At 43.0% G+C, this 27774-nt stretch overlaps 1 protein-coding gene across 1 annotated transcript in view; it reads left to right on the top strand.

The window, feature by feature from the left end:
- Window positions 1-27774, top strand: part of JAKMIP2 (janus kinase and microtubule interacting protein 2) — an 84088-nt gene that overhangs the window by 36733 nt on the left and 19581 nt on the right. The window contains 4 exon segments of the mRNA XM_033139980.1: window positions 14180-14449; window positions 20908-21405; window positions 25984-26193; window positions 27568-27666. Coding sequence (XP_032995871.1) covers window positions 14246-14449; window positions 20908-21405; window positions 25984-26193; window positions 27568-27666 — 1011 coding nt within the window. The 5' untranslated portion in view covers window positions 14180-14245.

The raw sequence follows: 27774 nt of genomic DNA on the forward strand, positions 1-27774 counted from the left end.
GTCTTAAGCCAAATTATATGAAAGGCCTTAAAAAACAAAGAGAAATTCCATCAATACAAGTAAACTCAAAATAGGCTTCCCTCCTGCAGCCCAACACGGTGACCTTCTCAAACCTCCAAAATACAGTCCAAAGGTCACACTTGATAAATTTGCACTTGGGTGAAATTTACTTGTGTATTTATTCTAATAATAATCTAATTCTGATTGGCTCTTAGGATAAAGCGCATGTGCATAAAAACAGCACGGTTTTAAAAATCATATTAACTGTCTGGCACCAGTGACTGGTGAATCCTGGCAGAATAGAGGTGTTCTTGGTAGGTAGTCCCTAAATTCAGGAATTGGGTGGCCAACTTGTCCTACATGGAGTCGCACACACCTTGAAGGTTCATGGACTGGGATAGCTTGGTTGGCAGAGCATGAAACTGTTAATTTCAGGGGTGTGGGTTCAAGCCCCATACTGGACAAAAGATTCCTGCATTGCAGGCAGTTACACCCTCATGGTCCCTTCCATGTCTACAATTCTATGATTCTATAAACCTGTCACTAGAAGCCAGTGGCTCCAGATATATGGGGTGCGAGGGGCTTTAGCCCCCTCAATATTTTGAGGCAGAGGGCACTGCCTCTCAATATTGAGGGAACTGCCATCACCTCCCACCTCTGGATGAGCACTGGCATGATCACCCAAACGCCAGGATGGGCTGGAGGCTTGGAGGGTGATTGCCAGAGCATCCCAGCAGGCATGGCCCAATGGGGGGCAGGGCGTTGTGCGCGTGATGTCATGCACATGCGACAGCCCAACTTGGTACACCTGATAGAAGCCCAAGTGGCCTCTGTGGGCAGAAGTGCTTACTTCCAACTACAACTAGCTGGATCAGGGCAGCCTTGTCATCATACTACAAGCTACACCATACAAGCTACACTAATTTATTGATTACTGCCAGGCACTCTACATGGGTCTTCCCTTGAAGACTGACCAAAATGGCAGGATGCTGCTGCTAGAGCAGGGGTACCCAATGCTATGTTGTTGGACTCCCAACTCCCATTAATGCCAGCCAGCATGCCTAACGGTTGTGGGTGGTGGGAGTTGCAGTCCATCAACATCTGGGGGTATTAGAAGTTCCTCATCTGCATTTTAGTGGGCAGAGGTCTATGTTTAGAGCCTGTCAGCTCTGGCAAAATACCTTTAGCTGTCAGGATGGTGTCTTCAGCTCCCAGATGGATCCCCAGGGAAGTATAAAGACAAGGAAAAGTTTCTTAGAGTCCCTTTTTATTTCAGACTTTACACAGAGAGGCTATAGAATCCAGCCTCTTGGATAATGGTATTGTCTCCCACTTCCTCGTTCGTCATCATCATCCTCTATGGGTGCCGCTAAGTGCCCTCTGTCTTTGAGCTCTTTGCTCTCCTGCTTTTAAGGCTCACCGGGTTCTGGGAGATGGTGGGTCTGGAATGCTTTCTAGTGACAATGTGTCAGCCAGTTGCTGCTCCAGCTCTGCCTGTTTCTTCTCTCCCATTATTTCCCAACTTTCCCCCTCATCTGCCTCTGAGCTGGGATCTCCCACAAACCACTGTTGTAAATCGATACTGTCTTCCTCTTCCTCCCTTCTGGAAGGGTCAGGATGGGGAGGCGGTCTCCACCACTCTTCCTCCTCTGCTCAGTCCCTGACATTAGCAAACAGAATTTTTTTGTCACCTGGTGAAGTAACAAGATGTGAATTTTTGGTTGCTTAGCAGAACCCATTCTGGCACCTTGGTCCCTTGGAGTTATGTTTGTTTGGCCTTCCACTGTAGGCAGTTCAAGGAGAAGGGAAAGTGTGTGTTGTTTAGCAAGCTAAAAGGGGCATGTTCCTGCCTGAACCATTCTTCAATAGCTCATGAAAAGTGACACTCACATCCATTTGTTTGTGGGTAGAAATCACAAGGAATGACAGGAGAGCCAAGTGGAATATTCAGTTTTCAGATTGCTCTGAATATGTTGATATATGCAGTAAGGGCAAGACCATCCAACTGCATGTCAAAAATTATAATAATTGCATATTAGCTTCATTTGCATTCAAGTTCCAAGCACGGAGCTATGACATAAATGTACTCTAAGTAAGACACAAAAACAAACCTTTTGTTTTAACGAAACACACAAACATATATGTTTTGATAAATAACGAGGGTTTGCATTTACAAATAGAAATAAAAATACTTTATGGTCACTGTACCACATGTTTACAGTGAGATTAAACATTTAACAACACCCTGCAATTGGCTTCACACAAAAAGTGGAGCCCATTCATTAGCAGCCAGGGAATAATCCACGCTGGGAGATGCTCAACTTAAACAAAAGCATTAGCATAGGGAAATTTGCATTAATTCTTCACTGTCACCGCTTGGAAAATACTGTTTATTCTGTGCATTTCAATTCCCGAACCATTTTGCAGTAAAAATGATTAAAATACCTCAGTGCCATTTAAATTCAAAAGGCAGAGTGAGGAATGGAGCCCCTGTTGCATGATTATTGTGCTGTGTTTTTAAATGAACGTGGCGTCCCCTTCTCCGCTGCATAAAGTGCTTCAAGAAATGAGGCAAAGGCAGCTGCTACAAATGACATCCACCAAGCACTAGGAATATATCAGCTGGCCAGAGCAGTCCAGAGCCCCTAGCTTGCACCGGGGGGGGGAGGCTAGGTTTGCCATCTAAGCCAGGCTCTTGTTGGTTGCCACCAACAGAATGGTGTGCCACTCCATCAGTGTAGCTCTTCTTCTTCTGCCTGCTGAGCATGAGTGCCATTGGCAGGATGCCCATAAGGGACAGCCAGCATTAAGAGCAGACTGGGGCAATCTAGGGGCAAGAAGAGCTAAGCCAGTCCAGAATCCATTAGATCCTGAGAGTTTCACTGCTCTTGTGCAATGGCATTGGGTCCATTCTAGGCCCAATTGTTATGCCAGTTTCAGGTCTTCTGCAGTGATCTACCTGTCTGCCCCCCCCCCAATATTCTGCCCTAGCTGCCATGCATGGCAGGACTGCAGATGTGATCATGCTGCCCCTCCATGCAGACTCTCCAGTTGGCTGCCAAAGTTTGGATTGTGCTCAAAATCTAGGATGGGGAACACAGGCAAGCCTACCCAGACATGTAAAAGGTGACATGTGTTTTAATCTGTAATTTTAACCGCTGGTTTAAATTGTATTTTTAATATTTTAAAACTTGCTTTTAACTCTGACTTTTATTGAGAATTGTAATGTGTAGTTTATGTTTTCAGCAAACCACTTAGAGGTTATATTTATAGTTATGTGGTGCACAGGTTTTGTTAAATAAAATAATATAGAAAACAACTCTTAGTAACATGAAGCCAGCCTAAGGTTTATGAGCCAATAAAACATCCAGACTCGAATCTCCACAGGTTTAAAAATCTAGGAATGTGTTTACACAGTTTATAGAGGTAATCCTAAGGTATTTGTTTATAGAGGTAACCTAAAAGAAAATTGAACCATGGAAGACTGATGTGTTCTACTTAACAGTACTGCTGCCTAAGGAAGTGTGATACTGCTCTGTAATTTGGAGCTTGAGACTTTTTCTTAACCTGGCCCAATTGCACTGCCAGTAACCTGCTAGGCTGGACAGCTCCCAATGCAACCAAGTTAGTTGCTTAGATAGATAGAACACCCAAGTGACACTCCTGTGATCTCAAGGTGGATCTGCAAGCTGGAACGTGTGCAGAGGATGGCAACCAAGATTATCAAGGGCCTGGAATGGTTGAGGGAGTTGGGTATGTTTAGTCTGAAAAAGAGGAGACTGAGAGGTGATATGAGAGCCATCTTCAAATATCTAAATGGCTGCCACATGAAAGAGGGAGCAAGCTTGTTTTCTCCTGCTCCAGAGGCTGGAAACCCGAACCAATGACTTCAAGTTGCATAAAGGGAGATTCTAACTAAACATCAGGAAGAACTAGATTGGATTAGATGACCCTTGGGGTCCCTTCCAACTCTACAATTCTGTGATTCTATAACCTGTGCTTATATGTGTTGAGATCAAAGATGGGGAACCAGACAAAAAAGGCAAAAAAGGTATCTGAAGAAGTGTGCATGCACACGAAAGCTCATACCAAGAACAAACTTGGTTGGTCTCCAAGGTGCTACTGGAAGGAATTTTTTTTATTTTTAATTTTGTTTTTTAAAAGGCAAGCTTTATTTTCTTACTGTTTGATTTAATTGTTTTAAGCTCTGACCAACAAGAGCTAATATTTCCAAGTGACCCAAAGCTTAGAGGAAATAATTCTCTAATATTTTTTCCACAATGAGGGTGCTTCCTTGATAAACCAGAAAGAAAACTGCAAGACAATTTAAGTTTTTGCTGGAATACACCCAGAGAGGTATTTGGAAGCAAGGTTTTTTCCTACAGTGGAGGTAAAAACAATGGTAATCAGGGGTCATAGCCACTGGAAGCCTTCTCCTCCATTTTATTCCTACAACTTAGCCAGTTCCCGAGTCACAAGAGCACAAGCTCTTATGCCATGACTGCTGAGCTTATTCAGGAGTCTTTGGTAAGGTACCCGGTTGTTCATACACTCCAAGTAGGTGAAGCTTGACACAAACCAATAAAAGCTAGGCAAATCCTGCTAGAGTCCTTTGTACTATCTTGTTCATTGTATTTCTGCAGAAGGGACTGGGGAAGGCTGAACTCCCATTTTCTGAGGGAGCTGAATGGATGGGCTTTTCTGTCTCATAGGGGACAAAGGAGGGGCAAATGGACTGAGCTCTGGTTTTGTTGGGGATCCTGTAGGCAGAGTTAGGAGGAGCAGGCAGCTTGTTTTCTAGCTTGGTTCAGGCTTTTATCCTTCTAAAATTGAACTAGTTTGTCCATTGATGGGATAGCGATGAATGAACTTGGGAAAGACAGCAAAATACCATATGAATTTCCACAGGGTGACTTGTAACAGAAGTTAATCTATGAACATATTATTGTTTTAAGTGACACAGCTGCCCTTCCTGTTGCATTGTAAGCTTGTCAGGGATCACTGAGAATTGTGTGAGGAGTTCTTCATTTGGAAGCCGTTTCACAGTAAATTGCAGCTTCTGTGTTCCAAATTGTTCTCTGAAAGAGATTCATCTTTCCTTCTTGTTGATAGATTACTAGCTTCCCATTGATGGCAAACTGCTTATAACAATGGGTTAAATGATCACCATGGTTTGCCAGACAAGAGAAAGGGCCACCACAAAAGATATTTAGATAGGCTACTATTTCATGCTTCAAATGTATTTTTGCAATCCAGCCAGGAGGCGTTTTCAGACAATTTTATGTAGAAAAGAAAAATCCTATCTATTTAGCTAATTGTTATTTGTTAGATGCTTTTATATTTGTGTGCCTTCTGCAACAAGAGCATGAGAAAGAAGCCAAACACTCGCTTGTCTTAACCAAAGCTATTTACCTTCATATAGGATCTCTGAAGAAATCAGGCCTTGAAATTCTTATTCTTGTTTCTATTGCCTAAGGTATATGATGGTGTGCCGCCGCCTCTAGCACTGATTCAGAGAGAGAAATGAAAGTCAAACTAGTGAGAAATCAAATTCTGCCTGTTTCAGCACAACCACTGAATGACAAAATATTTTTAAAAGAAAGTCGTGGTTTTCAATAAATCACTTAGCCCTGGAGACATGAGCTTTGTTGCACAAATCTGAAGCATGCCCCAGTAATCACATCTAAAAATTGAGCATGAGCTCTACCTTCCCCCCCCACCAATACATACCCAATAGTATACAAATGTTTCAAGGCAGCTGTATTATAGATAGTTATAGATGATATTTTCCCATATCCCATATACATTTAATACTTCTGCATATGAGCAGGGTGGTATAGAGCTCCTCCAGATGGCCTGCTTATTGAGCATTCATCCTGATTTGCTTGCACAAAGCTTACATGGAGATTAGCCTATGTCCGGTCTTTATTGAGCATTTTTTCTCATTAGTTTGTGGGGATTTTATATGACAAACAGCATTTATCTTGCACTGATCTTGTATGGTTGTTCTGTGCCATTCTGTTAATTTGCCCGTCCCACTCTTTTCCCTCATCACTTTCCTAACTGCAAAAGGCCGGGGGTTTTCATTGGATTTGATGTGTGTGTTTTTCACTGGATTTATTGTCCCAGTATGCATTTGAATCTGCAGTCAACACCCCTACAAAATACTGACAGTCTGAAGGCACCCATTGCTGAAATGTGAAATAAAATGCAAAATGGAATCACCCAAAGAATCTCTGTCTGTTCTGTGGTTATATCAGGTTCAAACTGGAACCCGAGGTTTATGTGCAAGTTCAAAACACACCCAAAAGTTATCAACCATGGTCAGAGAACCTTGTCACTGTGAGGAGAAGGTAGGTCACCCAGGCCGCTTAGACTAAAAAAAGTTTCGGCAAAAGAAAGCTTTTATTGAGCATGAGACTCTGTAATCTCAGGTTTGTGGGTTCTAGCCCCACATTGGGTGAAAGATTCCTGCATCGCAGGGGGTTGGACTAGATGACCCTTGCGTCCCCTTCCAACTCTACAATTCTATGGTCCTCAAGAGTAAAACTGGCAAGTCAAAAAAGGCTTGAAACCGGTTTCAGTACTCTGGACAGGGGAAGCTTATGTCACAACATCCCTAGTTATGTATTAATAAGATGTCAGTTTAAAAATGAATGGTGGGTCTTTCAAGTCAAAGGGGCTTGATAGAAGTGTTTCCTTTAGCCTGCATTTTAGAAACTCTTCAGCTGGATCGGTTCATCCAGGATTTAATGGTTATCCAGGATGTAGTCGACTGACCCGATTGAAATGGTGCCATAAGTATTGTGTGCCTCCGAGAAATAGTTTTGTAATGGGAATACGTGGAGACCTTTAACGAGAGGCATTCAGGTGTGAGAGATGATAACAGTCAGTTGAGTGTCATGCTTTGTGGCTTTTCATCACAGAAGAGAAGTATTTGTAGCCGAGGCTGTAAATTGCATCCTACTGCATGGGTGGTCAGGGAGAAATGGATACGTGCTGTTTGAGCTGGCTGCTATGCAAAGGCTCTGCAAACCACACTGAGGCTCTGATGAAGTCCGCTGAGTTCAGGGGCTGATTGAATGGTGGATATTTATCAATGGCTTGTGGAAGGGTTCTAAATATGAGCCCTCTTCTGCACTTTAACACTTGGACGAAAATCTGATTTATAAAAGATTATGGTACATAGATTATGGATTTTATGACCACTGGTGATGGAGATGTTAGGGTATCAGTTATGTTTGGCATTTCTTTGAAGTGGACAGCTGAGGTTGTGCATGTCACTGCTTGTTTGTATAAATTTATCAAGATTCAAATTAAAATCTTTAATACAGGAGATGTGAGAGGACAAAAAGCAGTTGAGGAGAAACTCCTACAAGCCTGCAAACTCCTGAGGGTCAGATCCTGTTGATACCATTGCCTCATGCCTTTTCAACATTTCCTCTTAATTCTGAACAGTGTTTATAAGTTGAGCTGAAAATCAAGCACATATACAAACAAAATATTCATGGGCCTCTCCGTTTTTGTTTGGTTTTCGTCCAGGCTACGGAATCTGCTCTGGTCGTTATTGACAAGAGCCTACAAAGCTTTCCTTTCATCTCTTCCCTGTCTCCTAAGGTCACAAAAATGTTGAAAAAGCATCAACTTGGTAGAGCGATCATGTCACCAGCCATAGTGACCTCAACTCATAGTGAGCTCAAACATGTTCGTGTGTTTGCATACGCTTTAAGGTTTTTTTGACAATCAAATGGCATGTAAATTTGATGAAATAAATAACTAATACGGGAGTGCTGCCCCCTTATCCATCTTCAATACAAGCTGTTTATACTCTCTGATAAACCAAAATGCACTCTGTACATGCTCAGAAGAACTCTAAGATCACAGATTATGGAGTGGACCTTTAATAAACTGCAATTTAGGGCCAAACTATATACAATGCCATTCATAGAATCATAGAATCATAGAGTTGGAAGAGACCACAAGGGCCATCCAGTCCAAGCCCCTGCCAAGCAGGAAACACCATCAAAGCATTCCTGACAGATGGCTGCCAAGCCTCTGCTTAAAGACCTCCAAAGAAGGAGACTCCACCACACTCCTTGGTAGCAAATTCCACTGCCGAACAGCTCTCACTGTCAGGAAGTTCTTCCTAATGTTTAGGTGGAATCTTCTTTCTTGTAGTTTGAATCCATTGCTCCATGTCCGCTTCTCTGGAGCAGCAGAAAACAACCTTTCACCCTCCTCTATATGACATCCTTTTATATATTTGAACATGGCTATCATATCACCCCTTAACCTTCTCTTCTCCAGGCTAAACATACCCAGCTCCCTAAGCCGTTCCTCATAAGGCATCGTTTCCAGGCCTTTGACCATTTTGGTTGCCCTCTTCTGGACACGTTGCAATTAGCAATTGCATAAATGGCTTTCTTTTTAAGTAAATTGTAGGCACATGGGAACTATTCCAGATAAGAGCTGGTGGGGGGGCTATAATTCTTTGTCCGGCTCTGTCCTCAGTCCAGAATGGCACCTACACACACACACACACACACACACACTGACACACAAGCACACCTGCTATTTGCATAGGAGGAGAAGCTTCGCTACATTCATGAGAACCAAATATGAGCGTATAAAGAGGATAAGAAAGAATGGAGCTGGGAAGAACATTCTCATTATAGATTCCAAATGTGATGCCTGACCTAGTCCCTAAAAGGATTCTGTCTGTGCCTATGTCTGCAGCAGGGAGAGTCAGGGACATTTCAAGCTAGCACCTCCTGTCAGTGAAGGTTGCTTACTTAATTCTGGGGCAATTTCGACATGGGACTGTGGCACTGAAACTGCAGTCCTAAACATAGCTGTCAACCAAGTCTATAGTATAGTACTGATAGGGGAATTTCCCGCAAAAAAAGGGAAGGTTGACAGCTATGATCCTAAATGCACAGCATTTACCACAGTGGGACTTCCTCCTGAGTAAACACGTGCAGGATTGCGCTGTGTGCACACACCACAGCATTAACAGCTCCAAATGCCTTTACGAAGAAGGGGTTTGATGTCATTCTCGTTTCACAGAAGAGTGACAAGGCAGTGACAACAATGATCATTCAGTAAAACGCTGAACAGTAGGAGAGCACATGCCTTCTCTTAAGGGATGCCTTTGATCTGACAAGGTCAATTTTAACCAGATTCATATTTTGTGGTGTACATTTTTAAGTGCTGCTGCAGACAGACAGTCTAGCCACAGGATCTTCGGCAATGTGTGCTCACTTCATAGTTTTAACTGCTTTCCAAGATTGGATGGGAGCAGAATTTAATCTCCGATAAATCTTTATCTACGCTGAACTGTTGTGGCAAACATATTGCTGCTCCGGCTTCTGCAAGTGTTAGGAGAGAATTGTGCTGTGACAGCATTTTTTACATGGCTCCTACCAGGGACTTAATCAAGAATTCTTAAGCAATTAGAGGCAAAGGGGGAATACCGTGTTTCTCCGAAAATAAGACACCGTCTTATATTTATTTTCCCTCAAAAAACCCCACTACGGCTTATTTTCAGGGGATGTCTTATTTTTATTACCACAGATTTATAAACAGACCAAGTGAAAGCCATGAGAAGTACTAAATGTGGGTGCAGGCTGCCAAGACTGCACAGCTTATGTATGTTCTTTGCTAAACTTGTTTTTTCTTTTAACACAAAGGAAATTCAAATACCGGTACAATGGCAAGTATTTTGGGGGGGGGGAGTAATTTAATTTAACTATCCCAATAGTTTAACCCCAATAGTTTAACCTCTTGGGTTCTCTGCTGGGTCCCGCTGGCTTGGGGCTCCACGTGGCACTGCTAGGCGTCCCTCTCACAGCTGCAGCCGGTTGTTGGTGCCGTGCCGGCAGACCTTGGCCAAGCCAAGCGGAGGCGAGGCCGCTGGCTCGGGGCGCTCCACGCAGCGCTGCTCGGCATCCCACGCGGCACTCTAGCAGCAGCCGGTTCCGGGCGCCGAGCTGGCGGGCAGAGGCAAGGCCAGGCGGAGGGGAGGCCGCTGGCTCAGGGCGATCCGTGCAGCGCTGCCGGGCGTTATGCTCAGCGCTGCAGCAGCTGGTAACGGGCACCGAGCTGGCAGGCGGGGGCAAGGCCAGGCGGAGGCGAGGCCACTGGCTCATGGCGCTCCGCGCAGCGCTGCCGGGCATTATGCTCGGCGCTGCAGCAGCAGCCAGCTCCAGGCGCCGAGCTGGCAGGCGGAGGCCAGGCCGCTGGCTCGGAGCGCTCTGCGCGGCACTGCTGGGTGTTCCGCTCGGTGCGGCGCTGCGGTAAAGAAGATGGGCAGCAACTGGAGGGCGGCTCCTCCAGAAGGAATGAGGTTTTAAGGTGCAGGCAGCCTCGCCTCTTCCTTGGCGCCCTCCAGAACTGCGCCCAGCACTACGGCTTATTTTCGGGGTATGTCTTACATTTCGTTAATGCTTGAAAATCCTGCCATGGCTTATTTTATAGGGACGTCTTATTTTATGAGAAACACGGTATATACCATCAGAATTTAAAAGTCTTGGTGCCTACTGCATTGAGGCCTTACCCACACTTATATTTTGCTATACGCTTTCCAGGCGCAGGTCCACACTTGAAAGCTCCTTGTCTGAGCACCTTTCCCCTCCCTCCTTGAGCTTTCCTCACGAAAACCTTCTCTTTAGCGCTCAGTTGGAGCAAACGTCAGTTCAGGTTTTCAGCAGATTGACATTTGCTCCGAGTGAGTGCTAAAGAGCAGATTTTCACAGACAAAACAAAGGGGAAAAAGCAGTGGTGGTCAGACTTGGAGCTTTAAAGTATGGACCATACCTAGAAAGAGCAGAGGAAAGGTATGTGTAGATAAGCCCTGAGAGATGGCTAGAGGGATGCCATGGCCCCAAAATTGTTCGAGGCGCAATCTTGCACAAGTCATGTAACGTGCATGTGAGTGCATCCCAGAAGATGCACATCCTAGTTTTCCACATATTGTAGGGTACGGGTTTTAGAGATTGGGACTGTATAGGGAGCAAGTACTTAATTATGCAGAACAGTGATGACCATCCTCATGAAACCCCCCTGAAGCCACAGAGGGGTTGCATCCTAATTATCCACTGAACATTAAGGTCTTGTTACCAGTGGATTCCTGTGGACTCTTTCTTCAGAACAGTGGCTACTGTCTGTAGCAGTTATCTAGATTAATTGATATGCTTGTGTGTAACTGCACTGAAAACAACAACAGGCCAACCACTCCAGCCACTTTAGTGTTTGTATAAACTGTTCAGGTTGGTTATTGTTGTGTTCCATGCAGTGCAGTGGAATTTTGGTGTGTGAGTCTTTGGTCCTAGGCTTGATTCTTGTATATCTAATTCATAATCCGATTAGAATGATTAATTCTAGAGCACTGAGCAGCACGTCCCAATAGCTGCTGAGAATGCCAAGTCAGCATTCTAAGGATTGTAAGCAAACTTGCGCACTGCATTTATGCTAAAGCTTGTTATCTCACTAGTTCAGTGTGTCACAGCTGCCTGCATACATCTGTAAGCAAATACAAATGCCAGGCGTAACATATGTCTGTCTGCAGAGGAGAGGGAAATCAGCACTTTATATTTGATAAATCAAGAGTGAATAAGCAAGCCTTTTTGAAGGCATCTCCAAAACTCATTTCCTCATTATGGATCCCTTCTCCCTCTCTTTCACATTTTCCTGTGTACCGACACAACTAAGCCTTTCTGCAGCTGCTAAACATGGTCGCATCACACCCTCCCTGCTATGTGGGTAGAATGGAGACATTCCATCTGTGTAGTAATGATATTTTTAACCGTCATTCTTTATGCTTTTAGGCATACACAGCCAAAGGTATCCTATTTCGGAAGCGAAAGCATCCATCTTTTATGGGCCAGTGCTCTCTCATTGTAGATTGACCTTAAAACAGCACATCCAGCACACTGAGCAATGTTCATGCTGCAGGACTGCAGTTGGTGATGTCTGCCATCTGCAGCATTATGTGAGAGTTCAAATTGTGGGGTAACCTGCAGCCAATGAGGAAAGGCAACTCCAGAGCAGTTTCTTCCTGCTGCTATAATGGAGTTATGTGCTACAGCTAAAGCTGTTAGCTATAATTCCTTACTTTAAACAGAAAAAGTAATTATCTCTCTCCCACCCCACCTCTTTAAGCTGGATGTACATTACACATACACTGCATATGCAGTCTTACAGAAATTTCAGGCTTGGCTTGCATTGCTTTTTTGTGATAAATTGCCACTGGTCTAATCACATAAAGCACAATGCTGGCAAATAACTGGATTGGCCAGTGTGAGACTTCTGTACAGGCAGCTGGTATTAGTATTCATGCCTCAGACACCATGGATGTTCTAGCCGCGGAATCAACACTGGAGTTTATTCTGAACGGATGGGCCACTGCTAATTTGCACATTTAATTAACATAATTGGAAATGTTGGTGGTTGACAGTATGGGAGTTGTGACAAGTCCTATCTCTCCAGCTGAGTCTTCCAACAGTCTTTGAAACAAACAAAAAAAGCTCTGATATTGCCAAGCCCAAATGTTCAAAAATAGGACTAATGTAAGAGTCCTTTGATTTGCCTTCTGGTTTCTGAGCTTTCAGGATTCATTGCCAGTATTTTTTCAGGTTTTCCCCCACTACAACTGACAAGTGCTACAACCCATTTTTTTTAAAAAAATTATAATTAAGATTCCTGTTTGAACAAGAGTCCCCAGGCCAATGGGAAATTGCTTCTTAGAGCACAGATATCCCACCTCTCCAAACAATTTATTACAGACCTAATATTCCAACCCCCATGCTTGGTAATGTAATCTAAATCCTTCCTAGATTAATTGCAACATACGGTACGTAACAGTGAGTGGACTGGCCCCATACACTGTGCCATTTTCAAATCAGAGCTTATTCCAGAGTAGTCTCCTTCACTACTTTGCCCTACTCCTTCCCCTTGGGTTCTGCTTCCTGCAAGCATTAGGATTGGGTGCAGGGTAGGGGGTGGGGAGAGAAAAAATAAGGGAGCACTGTGCAACAGAAACCTAAACTCCCTTAAATATGTGCAGAACAGATCTCCAGGTTGCAACCTGACAACTGCAATACTCCAAGGCAATATTAATAAAATATGCAAGATCAGCAGATATATGGGAAAAAACACAAGCAGACCATAGCAAGAAGGCAGGAAAAAAGCAGCTGATGTTTACTCCTTTCTTCTCCTGTCCTATTTCTGAACGGTTTCTCTGCAATCTAGTGCATGCACCATTGGGATGGTTTCTTCATCCACGTGGGTAGATGCCTGGAAATCAAGATGACAAGGAGGAAAATGCATAGGTGCTATAAAAAAAAAATACTATCAAACTATGGCTGGTTTCTAGCTGATCACAGATCTGGTTTTAATCTCTAGCCAAGCCATTAATTGGTTAAATGCATCAATGAATTAACAGAACATAAAATGAAACACACCAGAAAGGGAGGAATGAAACCTCGAGGCCATTAAGTAAGTGACAAAGTGGTGGGGGAGAAGCAGTGGACACCCAGGTTGTGTTAGCAGAGTCTTTGCACTGGTTTCTACTAGAGCACCAGGTTAGTTGAATCTGACCCAGAGTACCCAAAAATGCATTTGACCTCCCACCAACCCTAATGTCCTTGTAGTATATGCCAGTGGAAAACATAATCTGAAAACTGTGTTATGGTTATTCCTAGCAGCTTCTGCAACGTGGCCACAGAGGCCCTTCTCCATGTTCTATCTATAGGAGAATTATAGTGTCCATGTACAAATAACAGGGGCTTCTCTGTGATGGTGGGCTGACTTTGGAATGAGGAAGGTACGCCTTCAGCCAACTCTCTATTATTTCCTATTGTAGTTTTAAACATTGCCATTTTAAATTATTTACTGGTAATTTTTATCCTGGTTGAATGTTTTTATTCCTCTCAGTAGGCCTACTGTATTGTGTTTAACTGTTCTATGCTGTTTTAATATTGCATTGTGGATTTTAAATTGTCATATATACCTCCCAAGAACTCTATGGTGAATGGGTGGCATATATGACCTGGGAAGTTTTTTAAATCCTTAAAACAAAACAAAACAAAACAAAACATTGTCTTTATATTGAGTGTTGCTAAGCAGACTCCAGCTTTCACTGAACTTGCTAACGAATGCTGTGTCATCTTATTTCTCCCAGGACTGCCCAAGGAGCTGATGGGGCTATCTTTACGAATGTCACACAGTAGGTTCTGAGACAACTTTGATGGAAAGAAAGAAAAAATGGTTGTTCCCATTTGAAAAAGGATTCTCACGCACAGACTCACAGCAGCCAGCAGCCATGTCAAAAAAAGGACGCAGCAAGGCTGAAAAGCCTGAGGCACTGATTATGTCCTTACAAGCTGCCAATGAAGATCTCAGGACCAAGCTAACAGACATTCAAATTGAGCTTCATCAGGAGAAGTCTAAGGTGAGTGGGAAATAATGGTAGTCAATGACAGCAGGTGATTAAAAAGGACATGACATTGCATTTAAAAATGCCTTCCCGCCATCCCAGAAGAGGGGATGAATCAAACTTACAGTACTTATTTGTAAGGTTTGCTAATGACTTCCCTAAACAAAGAACCAGGAAGTAAAGACAAAACACACTTCATGCCAGGATAGGCTTTTACTCTATAGCAACAGAACAGAAGGGTAAAAGCAGTAACTAGGGGTGGAGCTGCAGCAACCAGCCTGTGCAGTATGTTCTACAAAGCCAGCCACAGCCATCTGTGCTGCTCTTTAGCATATATTTAAGAAGCAGGCAAATTTCCCCATATATACCATTTGGTGAGTTGGTTCTCTGTATTTACCCAAGACCTCTTAGGATACTAGATGGATAAATGGTTGGTCGGCTTTTAGTACTGACATCCTTTAAAACTGGCTTTATGGGAAAGGACCATGGCTCAGTGGTAGAAACATGCAAAGGTTCCCAGGCTCAATCGAACTGCCTTGAAACCCTGGGGAGCTGCTGTCAGGAAGTGTCCATAGCACTGATGTAGATAGATCAGTGCTCTGACAGCTTCATGCGTTCCTGGGCTGCAGAATGAGGTGGAAAAGGGACTGTAGAATTCCGACTGTACTATTTCACATTGCAGAGGAGAGTTACATTATGGATGCTCTTGTGTCAAAAAACTAGCACAACGGGAAGATGGCTGGACCTTTCTTTTCCTTTTCAGAAGCATTAAAAAAATGGCATTCTTCCACCTGTACTGTGAAATGATGTCCAGATTCTCTTTGAGTTTTACTTGCCGATCTGCTTCCGTTCTTATGCTGTCTTGCCGCTTTGAATTCGCATTCCAGCCACACTAGCAATTTTATAAGGTTCTTGAGGAAGATTTCCTCTCCCTTTCTCTCTCTGCCCAGAGAACTGTAATCGACACCAGTGACCCAGACTCTTTGATTCTTTTGCCAATAAGCATCGCCTCAGGCAAAACAAATCTAGGCTGCCACTGGATTCCATAATTAAGCAGTACCATTTTAACTTCCATGAAGTCTTTCATCACGAAGACCTTTCTGGGCTGTCCATAGATCAAGGCTACCATTAACCTCAGAGGACAATCAAATGTGTCTGTCAAAATCCAGTTTATTTAATTGTAGAATGATTGGGATGAAAGAAAGACTCGGTGCTGCATTAATATCAGACAAGATAGTGTACTCCAGAGTATTTCTCCTTTTGCCCTCCAGTGAGAGTCAATCATTAATTTGCAGCCCATTTTAGCAACAAAATAATAATTTTGAATGAGAGGAGAGCTGTAAACCTACGCCCAAAAAAAATATGTGCAGAAGCTCCAATCATGTCAGTGGGACTTACCTATGTGTAACTGAGTGGAAATTGAGCTTTTGTTTCCAATTCATCATGTGCTGCACTCTATTTTTACAATCTTGAAAGACAGCTTGTGTTGGTCCCCTCCCCCATTTCCTTGGCACATATCCTGTAGCACTCAGGAAAAAATTAGCTGCTCAGTTCACTTAGGAACCGTAGGCTAGCTGCCAGAGGCCTGGAAGATGTAGCGTGAGGAGGTTGTCCTGACAATTGCCACTTCATTCCAGCCCTGCAGTCATCTGCATGTCTTGATTGGTTGCAGCTTTTTGGAATGTGTTGTTAACAAGAGAGAGCCGAAGGGACCCATGTCATATATCGAGAATGGGTGGGGCAGCCAGATTTTAAGAGCGGAGAGAAGATTCATGGTGTTTGTTGCAGTTGCATTTTTCCTTCTAATAATGAGAGATGTTCCTGAGTAATAATCTTATGTGTTATAAAACAGAGGATGGGTAAGAGACCCCTTCCTTAAATGGTACTCTTGTGTTCTACAAAGGGGCCCCATAGCAAACACCTGAAGGATCAGCAAGATTGCCCCAACAGCAGAAAAATGTCATCTGCTGTACATTGCTGGTGGTATCATCACCACAATTTTAGAAACATAGTTTGAACAGAGGTGAATTCCAGAAGTCTAGGTGGGACAGATGAAAAGAGGCACATAAAAATAAATCCAATAAGTATTGCATAAGTTTAAGAGAAGCAAATTAAGCCATTATTTTTGGCACATTTTTATCTAACCCTCCAAGGAGTTCAAGATGGCATTCAAAGGAGTTTCTTCATTTTATTCTAACAACTCTGTGAGGCAAGTAAGGCTGAAGATGAGGTGACTATCCCAAGTCCACATCATGACTTTTGTGACTCAGTTGGAAACTGAACTCAGGTATCCTCAGGTTAAGTCCAAAACTCAGCCCACCTCACCAGGTGCAGAGAATCTTTTTTCATTCCGAGAGCCTCATTGCATCCAACCTCCTAGGACCACATACTGGCAGTGGGCAGAGACAAACAAACAGGTGAGGCCAGAAGTTACACATAAACAGCACCCACCATACATAGATTCAGCACACACATGTTCACATAAACATGCACACGCATACACATGGCACACACATATGTACACACACATATGTACATGTACGTACATGGGGGGAAGTCGCTGGGGTCCTGCTCCTTATTCCGAGCGCATATGCGTAGAGGTTACCATGTGAGTTTTCCCCATGACATTGAAAGAAGACGTCAGTTTGGAATAATTGCTCTAGGGTGATTCTGGGGACATGTTTTAATCAGCTGTCTCCAAAAGCGGTGTGAAAATAGCTCTTGCCTTAGGAAGAGCACTAATCAGTTTTAGTTCTGATGTGAAGACTTTGATGACCTATGCTGAACCAAAATTGCACTTTGGAAACTTTCCCTCCCTTTAGCATTTATCTGGTTTAAAATATATTCCATACCCATGGACGAAGGAATAAAATAAATGAGGGGGAAGTGCTTTTGTTGCCTCAATACATCTTGCAGGGTGTGAAACAATATCCCCTGAAGTTAGCAATTTCTTTTTCTTTTTTAAAATATAATTTTTATTGTTTTTATATAAATACATTGAGAAAAACTTTCACATTTATCTTTCCATTCATTTAACATTTTGGCCTTTTAGGGCCATGACTTCCCTCAAACCCTCCCCATGATTTTCTAATATATATTACTTTATACTATACTTCTTAACTCAATCATTGCTTTAAATCATCATAATCACTGAAGTTAGCAATAACTTAATCACTGAAGTTAGCAATTTCTGTCCTTACGTGGAATTTTAACTGCAAGCAGACATCCCCTGATGTATTAATGCTAGCATCCTGGCAGCCAAAGTTTGGGCTGATAAGTTCCAATCAAATGTAAATTTTCATCTCTTCTCCAAACTTTCCATGTTCTTGGTCACCTCTTTGGGTTTCTAACTCTTAGGGCCACATTCAGCTAAACAGGTGCACTAGCAGAAGTTCCCAGCCTTGGGAACATACAGCACTCCTTTCTCATTGGCCTTACATTTATTGCCTGTGTTTCCCTTTTCTTTCAAGCCTTAGGCCCATAGAGACTTAGTCCTTGCATAAAACTTTTAGAAGACATCTGAGGTTTTTAATATTTGATGTTTTGTTATGCTTTTATATTAGTTGGAAGTCTCCCATAAAATAAAATAAACAAAATAAAATATTATTATTCAAAACAACATCAACAATAACCTTGCACAAACTACAGTGAAAACCACACGCTGTCCTAGGCATTATTTGTGCTGGGGAGCAGCAGAGATAAGCCCTGGAATCTGTTTTCATTTATATACTACTTACCAGCGCTTTTTTTCTTTAAAAAAATGTTTAGGGGTACTCTCATTTTCCTACTGATATTGAAATACTGCCCCTCAATGAGGCCAAACTTAGATTCACAAAATGTTTAGGGGTATGCGTTGTTGTGTCTTGGGTTCGTGGAACAATAAATCCAGTGACACCTCTTCATGAACAGCTCTTTATTGTAGGGTAACCGACAAGACAAGACAAAACAAGACTGGGGAACGGGGGCAGGGGAAGCTCTATTTAAGGCACACTGGTACAGAGAGGATAGATACATTTAAGCAGGAACCAATAATATTCTAACTTTCCGGCAGGACCCAATCAGGCTGTGGATTGTGCTTGTACCCTTAAACTGACAAATGACATTACTCCACCCGGCTGACAGAATGTCTTAATTAATACACAACATGCGTACCCCGCGACCCCCCCCCCAGAAAAAAGCACTGCTACTTACATGCCAGAATGTCTTCCAGGTTCTCCATTCTTTGTCCACACCGAGGGCTATATTGCTCTAGGACTCAGGCCACAATTTTTTTAATGCCAGGTTGGCTGAGCACAGATAGTCGCTTTTTTTCCCCTCCACAGAAAAAGTCCACACGTACAGTTTCCGACAAGGCCTCATCGCTGCAAACCTATTACAATATTATATTGATTTTTCTTTTGTGCTATCAGTGAGTGGGCCTCCCTGTTGGTTTTAAATATTTCTTTGCTTTCCCTTAAATTGTATTTCACTATATTTGTTGAAAAAGAAATACTCAACGGAAAGCCTTATTTATTGAACAAAAGCCTTTCCCCGGTCATCACTGTGCACTGAACACCCCTCCCCCCGCAAGCTTTAGCATTAAACCAAAATTGTTTCTCTATCCAAGTGGTTTTCCCTCACTAAATTGCTTTTGTCACTATCAGGCTGCACTTGAAGTCTGCCCTCATGATGATGTTGAAAGCAGCTTACGGTGCAGAAAAGGCTTTATTGTTGTCTTTTTCTGTCAAGTACCGTGAAATATTTATAGGGGCGAGTGCTGGGATCCATACATGAGCCCTTCTTTGGGCAAAATTCCTACTGAATGTTGTTTCTAAAGTAATAAAGATGAAGTGCGGATTTAAGCCACCCATTCAGGTTGTGATGCGCAGAGACTTCAAAAGCTCTGTCAGCAGATTTCAGATGGGCTCAGGGAAATCAGTGTTGTGGAAGGGCCAGGCTAGATGTGAGGTTTGTCACGTAGTTGGCCCGGGCATGCTTTCTTATTTAAAAAAATATATAGCTGGTGCCTAAGGTGAGGGCGAGCCAGGTTGAGACCATGAAGGAAGGCTTAAAATCTCCCATCCTCTTAGCTTCTATTTGCAATGGTAGAAAAGTTCCCTTGGAAACTGACTGTGACTGGTAGTGATGTCTTGCATGTGGAATGCCATCCCAGGTGAGAGTCACCTGGCCCTTACTTTGCTATCGTTTTTGAACCAGGCAAATAGTTTTTTTTATTTACGCAGTCTTTTATAGATTGCTAACTTTTACACTATTTTCAAGAACTTGTGAGTTCTGATTTTTATCCACTTCTGTCTTGTTGTTGCTTTATTTGTTTCCTGCTATTTTTATTCTTTTGTAGGATTGCTGACTGGCTATATCTATATGCAGGAATGCTGACTGGCATACACACACACACACACACACACATACATACACACACACAGCAAATTTTATAAATGATCTCTTCAGCTTGATTTATGCATCTTTTAAATGGTAGATAAAAGAAACAACTAAATTCTCCAGATGACAGGATAATACAGCAGCAGTAAAACAAATCGCATACACACAATGTGTCAGTGGATAGCGCGTGGCAGAGGGATATTCTTCAGAAATAACGTGTAATGTAAGCCATCTTTTGTAAAGTTGGCTAGTTGACCCTTGGGGTCTCTTCCAACTCTAGAATTCTAGGATAGCAACAGCAACAACAAAAAACAGTCTTATAAATTTATCTCTATAATCCAGAATGAATGCAAGACAAGCATCCGAATCAGTGTGCAATTCCCCAAAGGTGGAGATTGGATTAAGTCAGGTGTGAATTGCTTGGGACTCAGGGTTCACACTTCAGTTAAGACAAAATAAAAAATCCTTCCAGTAGTACCTTAGAGACCAACTAAGTTTGTTCTTGGTATGAGCTTTCGTGTGCATGCACAATTCTTCAGATATCAGGTTGTTTTATTTTTTATTTTGTTTTGACTATGGCAGACCAAAACGGCTACCTACCTGTAACTTCAGTTAAGGTTTGGTTGGAAGTTTGCTGCTCAGGACTTTAGCTACGTTAGTAAACAAGCTTTTGGTCTCACTCTTGGAAGAAAAAGAAGCCATTTGGAATTGTGTGACAACTGCAAGTTCTGTGAACATTTTAAAGACTTATATCACCATTATCAACTTCTAGGCTGCAAGCAAAGACAGATCTGTTTACCCCAGCATTTGATTTTTAACTAAGATCGTATGGTATGATCATACTCCAACCTACTGCTGTGTTCACCCTTTTAGTAGGGAGGGCTAGGATTTAGCAGGAGGAGTACTTGTACTAAAGAAGGTTGTTTTATTCTCTTGCTGTTGCTTTAAACTTTTGTGTTGGTATGCTTTTTATAATTGCCATCTTCTTTGAAACATTTTATGTAGTGACAAATGTAATGGATAGTCATTGTCATCATTATTAATAGTTTCATAACATCTCTTTTCTCTCTCCCTTGCTTGTTGTCTTGCTGTAGGTAAGCAGACTCGAAAGGGAGAAAACCCAAGAAACAAAGCGGATCCGGGAGCTGGAGCAGCGCAAGCAGACAGTGCAGATCACTGAACTGAAAGCGAAGCTCCACGAGGAGAAGATGAAGGAGCTGCAGGCCGTACGGGAGAATCTCATCAAGCAGCACGAGCAAGAAATGGCTCGGACAATGAAAATCAGAGACAGTGAAATCCAGAGGCTCAAGTCAGCCCTGTACGCGTTGCGGGAAGGGAGCAGCGACAAAGTACGGACAGCACTGACCATTGAGGCTCGCGAAGAGGCCAGGAAACAATTTGACTCTGAGCGCCTTAAGCTTTTGCAGGAAATTACCGAACTCAAGTCTGCCAAAAAGCAGGTGGACGAAGCCCTGAACAACATCATCCAGGCGGATAAGATCAAAGCGGGGGATCTTCGGAGTGAGCACCAATCCCACCAGGAAGCAATCTCAAAGATCAAATGGGAGAGCGAGAGGGATATCCGCAGGCTGGTTAGTAACCTTATCCTAATGGGAAGCCGCTTAACGGGGCTCAGAAGTACATACTGGTTTTGTGTGGTTGTCACAACTCTTACGTGGTGCCTGCAATGACAAAAGCAAGGTTACAGGGGCAGGAATGAATTGGCTGCTGAAACAGGGCAGTGTAGCTCGAGATGCCCCCATCCTCTCCCCTACTCAGACCACACGGATAAAATTCACTGTAGGAACATTGCATCCTCCTTCTGAGTGTTATTGAGGCTGACATATAAAATCAGTGAGCATAACTTACATAATGGTAGTTAGTCTCCTTCGTTGTTATTAGGGCATGTGAGCAACACATGCAACAGCCCTCTTTGACTCCACGTGATTGTGTGCACAGGTACGCAGCTGCCAAGAAAAAAAATATTTGTGTGAACTTGGGGTGGAGGCCCACATCCGTTTCTTTCAGCACAGCCCCTGGGGTGGGGTGGGGGGAATAAGCCAAAACTGTACAAATGGCAATGTATTCTATGTACCCCTCCCCTAGGCAAGCCACCTCTTCTTATAGGAAACTCTGTATGACTTTTTGGCTTTGAAAATCCATTTCTTGGGGGGGGGGGGTACATTTAAAGCAGGGGTAGGAAATATCCAGCCCATGATACGAAGTCTGTTCACCTCTCTATCTAGCCCGTCAGACACTCCCCAGGCCTCTCTCTTTCTCCCTGGGCCATAGCCCTCCTCCAAGCTCTCTTTGGGTGATTTTTGCCTTGCTGGGATGTGTCCTTGAACTGTAATAAAGCCATTTGCTTGCCTGTATGGAAGTGTGTGTACAGAAAACACTGGCTTTTGCATGGCTGGAAAGTAGACTTCCGTACAAAGTTAAAAGTGCAATCCTTCATCCTATCCACTTTTCCCTGTGTCCTCATCACTTACAACTGGCATGTGGCCCCTGGAAGATGGTTCCTTACGCCTGATACAAAAGATGCCATTAGGTGCCATCCATATGGACCTGCACACGGTCCATATGGACCTGCACTGTACATAAGCTCTCCCCCCCCCCCCCTCATTTTCACATTGTACTGTATCTTGGTTGTTCCTGTATTTGTCTTTCCCTGGTTGCAAAGGTCAGCAGACAAGCAGTGAAGTGGATTTACCCATGCAAGTAGGCACACCAGCCTGCTATTTGAAATGGAAGCACAGGAATTCGATTTGCAATTGTATTTGTTTGCCCACAGGTAGGGGCACAGCTTCCCACTACTGCAGTCCCAAGGAGCACAATGTTCTAGGGGTGAGGTGAAATGGGGGTGAAGTGTTTTGTGCACATTTCCACCCTTGGTGAATGCATTACTCCTTTATATGTCATTGGGAGGTTCTTTTGCACCCCATTGTGAAAGGGTCTAACACTTTGCTCAATAGGCTAGCAGGCTGGGTGGTAAAGAGGAGTTGGACATCCCAATGAAGGTGTTTCATGGCAAGCAAATGACACCTTCTGTCGCATGTGACATTCACATTGCACCACTTAACTGAGATGTGCATTTGAATTGATATTCTGATCTGATGCAACATGCATGCATAAAAGAGGCGCCCATGATTAGAGTTGGATTGTAGCAAAAATACACTGCCAGTGAGCACTGGAACTGATAGTACAGTGTGACACAACCAGGTAGACAACAGGGATGCTTTCTGTCCTCAGTGATGTCATCATATAACAAATTTGACAGGATACATGCCACTGTGATATCACCAAATTCAGTATGTGATCCCTGATTAGATGAGTTAATCACTGGGGGAAAGCCCTTCAAATAATAATAATAATAATAATAATAATAATAATAATAGACTCCGAAGCAGCAGCAACAAATGGGAAACAACGGCTACAAACAAATGTTGAAAACTGTGTTCAAGTGTGGAAGGTAAAGGATCAACTGCAGATGTGCCTTTAATTGATTGTTGCTGTTTAAGAACGTATTTTCCTCTTGCTCTGGCCTCCAAGCTTAAAGAGGATCAACTTGCTTCTCACTGCCAGTCTTGTGAAGTGTGCACAGAGTCCTACCCAGAACAATACATATATAGGAACATGAGTATACCTTTCAAAATCATATACCGGTATATATTCAGTAAAGCAGGAAGACATCTAGTGGCAAGCAGAAGTCTAGAGAGAAATAACAAAGCCAATCTCTCTTCTCTCTCTCTCTCTCTCTCTCTCTCTCTCTCTCTCTCTCTGTGTGGGTGGGTGGGTGAGTGTACAAACATTGCTGTGTATACAAGAGGGAGTGTTGGATTCAGTCCACAGCACTGAATTTGTCTGGATGACTAGCCCAGAATACAAACTTTTTAGGAGCCATATACAAAGCCAGACCCTTTTGTCATGCATATTGGCTTAAAAGCACATTTCACCAGATTGGCAGCTCTGTAAACAAGATCAGACCCTGCCTCACAGACTTTGCTTTGCTTTTAGGAAAGCAACTCCTGTTAAGGGTTCTGCGATCACAAGATACTGCAGGCTCTGGAAGTGGCTTTGAGTTATGTGTGGAAAATTCTTCAGGCTCTATTTTGTGTGAATGCTTGCGCACAGACACCCCAAATTAATCATTTTCTTCCACTGAACATTATTATTATTCTTACTTCTGTTATCTAGTTCATACCAAATCATGACATTTTCAAGGCTCACATTGAGAGGCCTCGGTCAAAATCAGTCTTCCCCAGTGTGGTGTCTCCCTGGTATTTTGCACAACAACTCCCAACATCATGGTCTAAATTCTGGTTAACAGTTTCACTGCTAGGGAAAAGCTAATACCAAAAGCAGCCAACACGATGCCTTCCAGATGTTGCTTGATACTAACTCCCATCCACTTCAACTAGCATGGCTGACGGTCAGGGACGATGGGAATTATAGTCCAGTCTCTTCTGGAGGGCACCAAGTTGACAACCCCTGCCTAATACTGCTCCAGGGTTATACTGACATCAATAGGTTGTGTCAGAAGGATTAGGAATACAGTTGTACCTCGGTTTATGAACTTAATCCATTCTGGAAGTCCATTCTTAAACCAAAACCGTTCTTAAACCTAGGTGTGCTTTCCCTAATGATGCCTCCTACTGCCGGTGCCCTTCCACCATTCGGATTCTGTTCTTAGACCGAGGTAAAGTTCTCAAACTGGGACACTATTTCCAGTTTTGTGGAGTTTGTAAACTGAATCGTTCTTAAACCGACTGTTCTTAAACCGAGGTACCACTGTAGAGTGGTAAGACAAGGGGCAGGCTTGATACTTGGCCCCTTTGCAAGGGGTCTCAGTTGGGGTCTCCACTCACCCTGTAAAAATATACTCATCTCTTCTGTGGTAAATCAGAATAACTGCAGTTTAGTGGGAAAGTACACTAACCTGTGTGTATGCAAAGCCTCTCATCATTGCTTATGTCTGCAATACAGACATTTAGAGCTAACATGAAGCCCACCTTCGTTCCACTTGCTGTGTGTTCTGGAGTCCTTGCTATGGATATTTCCCTTGCTGCACCTCATTGTCTGGAAGGGTGGGACAAACACATTGTAATGACCAGGCCTTCTTGGTAGTGGCACCCGCCTGTGGAACGCCCTCCCACCAGATGTTTAGGAAATAAACAACTATCTGACTTTAGAAGACATCTGAAAGCAGCCCTGTTTAGGGAAGTTTTTAAATGTTTGATCTTTTATCGTGTTTTTAGTATTCTGTTGGGAGCCACCCAGAGTGGTTCGGGTACCCAGCCAGATGGGTGGGGTATAAATAATAAGTTCCACCCAGGGCTGGATTTAGGTTTGATGAGGCCGTATGCTACTGAAGGTAATGGGGCCCTTTATATGTCCAGCTCTCCTTTGTCAACACAAATTGTCGCTGTTTTTTGTGTTGAATATATGCTAAATGGTAATTTATGAACCTAATAGGTATCTAAAGCCATTTGCACATAACAAAATAAGTATTTTATCAAAGTAATTGTTGAACTGAAATATAATTAAGAAGAAATATATTAATAGTGAAATAATTATTAAGCTCTAACTTTAAAAAATTCTTTAAAAAAAATTTGGGGGGGGGGGACGAAGAGAGTGGGGCCCTAAGATATAGTTTGTTTAGCTTATACATAAATCCGACACTGGTTCCACCACATAGCTGCAACATAACAAAATGTTGTGTGCCCACCAAATAAAATATTTTCTTAGCTCTGTAGCATCTATATGTCTCTTTTCAACATCCTGTTTTCAGCCTTGGCTTATGAAGAGTTGCAATCTATTTTTCCTTTGGCTTTTTCACATGCCATGACATAACATCAAAAATCTGACAGGTGTATCTTTTCTAAACATCCAGACACAGATATGGGGATTCTTTGCCTTTTGGATTTATGCCTGCTGTACAGCTGTATAATCATTCCTTGACCATGAAAAGTTGCCGGCCATAACAGTAGGGGATGGAGAGAGTGAAACAATTGACTGAAAAGTTTCTGTTAGTAGATTGAAAGGCCTCTTTGAGTGTAAACAAGTTGAGCTTCTGTATTCTGTAAACTGCCTTCGTGAATGTGTAGAAAGTACGTTCCCTCACTGCTCTGGCTTGTGGAATAACCCTGTCCTCCTATGTCTTAATTCAGATGGATGAGATCAAAGCAAAAGACAGAACCATCTTCTCCTTGGAGAAAGAGCTGGAGACCCTGACTGGATATGTTCAGAAGCTTCAACTGCAGAAGGAGGCTTTGGACGAACAGCTCTTCTTAGTAAAGGAGGCCGAATGTAATATGAGCAGTCCCAAAAGAGAGATCCCAGGCAGAGCAGGAGATGGCTCTGAACACTGCAGCAGTCCTGTAAGAAAGGTTTTATATTTCATCACAAAGGGGGAACATTTGGGCTTTGACTGGATGCACTTTGCCCACTTATTGCATCATTTCCACAAGGAAGCATCCATTTGTGGTGCATGAAATGTGCCCTCTTGTGGCTGGCATAAGGGCTGCACTTCTGTACTCTCAATTTAGTGCAATTCGCAAGAAATGGTTATGGAAGTTAAAGCATAGCATTTTTGTAGTACACGGAAGTGTTCAATTTTTAAAAAAAAAAAAATCTGTTCAACAGTTCTGCAAAGTGGGGATGTTGAGGCTGAGAGATAGTGGCATACCTAAGTCCATTGCGTTCATGGCTGATTCTGGAGAGACCCTTGCATAGTTATGCAACAATTATTTCAATGTTTGAACGCTTTATTTTATGTGAAATCAATCAATCATCTTTATTACGGTCCAGAGACCCAACAATTCATTACAAAACAGTACACAATTTCGACAGCCCGCCTTCAGGTTACACAAGCATTTTGTTCAGACTTAGGAATAGGGATCATTGGTTCTTGCCACCACTGATAGAAACTTTGCCACTGCTAATGTTCTGTCATTTTTTACGGTCTTCCAGTAGGAACCTGACATAGCAAGCCTCTGATTTTCCCGGGAAAGGTACTAACAAGGATAATATCAGTTCAGCCCTGGCTTGCTCAAATTTCACACAGTGCAGCAAAATATGCCTGGGCTTCAGATAGAATGTTATGTTCATTTAGTAAAATTGTCAGTTTACTACTGAGGAAGCGAGCATACAACTTCCCAATTACTGAAAGCAGGCTAATTGGCCTGTAATTGGAGGGTACGTTTGGGTGGCCTCTCTTGGAGATTGGAATGACTATAGCATGTTTCCAGCTATAAATGAATTGAGTCCCAGAGGGTGAGAGACATGGTTTCAGGGTGGGGAGGCTATACGTTTTCTTTCCTTGGGATCCATCATTTCTGCCAAATAACTTCCCTTCACAGTCTAGCTGGCAACCAAGCAGCTCTTGCGGTCCCTTTATCCAGCAGATGTACAGAACCTGGAATTTTGGATCACCTCAGTTTCTGAGCAAACCATCAAAAGCAGCTCCACATAGAGCACATTACAGTAGGCCAACCTAAGCCATGGGTCTGCAGTAGAATAGACTTACCATTAGCCAGACTAAGGTGGTCGCCTCAGGCAGCTGAACTTTGGTGTCATGAAAAGGCAGCAAGTTGTTATTTATTTCATTTGCCATGTGGGGTTCAGGGGAAAGGTGCCTGCGGGATTTTCTTCCTCAGGTGCCAAAATAACTTGTCTGGCCTTGGGCACTGCACTGACAGCAGTTTGCCTATATGCAGCTGTTGTATTAAATGATTTAAACATTTCCTTTGCAGGACCTACGCAGAAACCAGAAGAGGATGGCAGAGCTCAATGCTACCATACGGAAACTCGAGGACAGGAACACACTGCTGGTAGACGAGAGGAATGAACTGGTGGGTGCTTCTAGCAGTTTTTTCAACGGGGGTGCTTGAAAGCTATATCACAAAGAAGAAAAGGACCTAAAAGGGGTCGTGACTTATTATTTTGTTTATTAAATTTCT

This window comes from Lacerta agilis, chromosome 2, assembly GCF_009819535.1.
Source record: "Lacerta agilis isolate rLacAgi1 chromosome 2, rLacAgi1.pri, whole genome shotgun sequence".
Lineage (NCBI taxonomy): Eukaryota > Metazoa > Chordata > Lepidosauria > Squamata > Lacertidae > Lacerta > Lacerta agilis.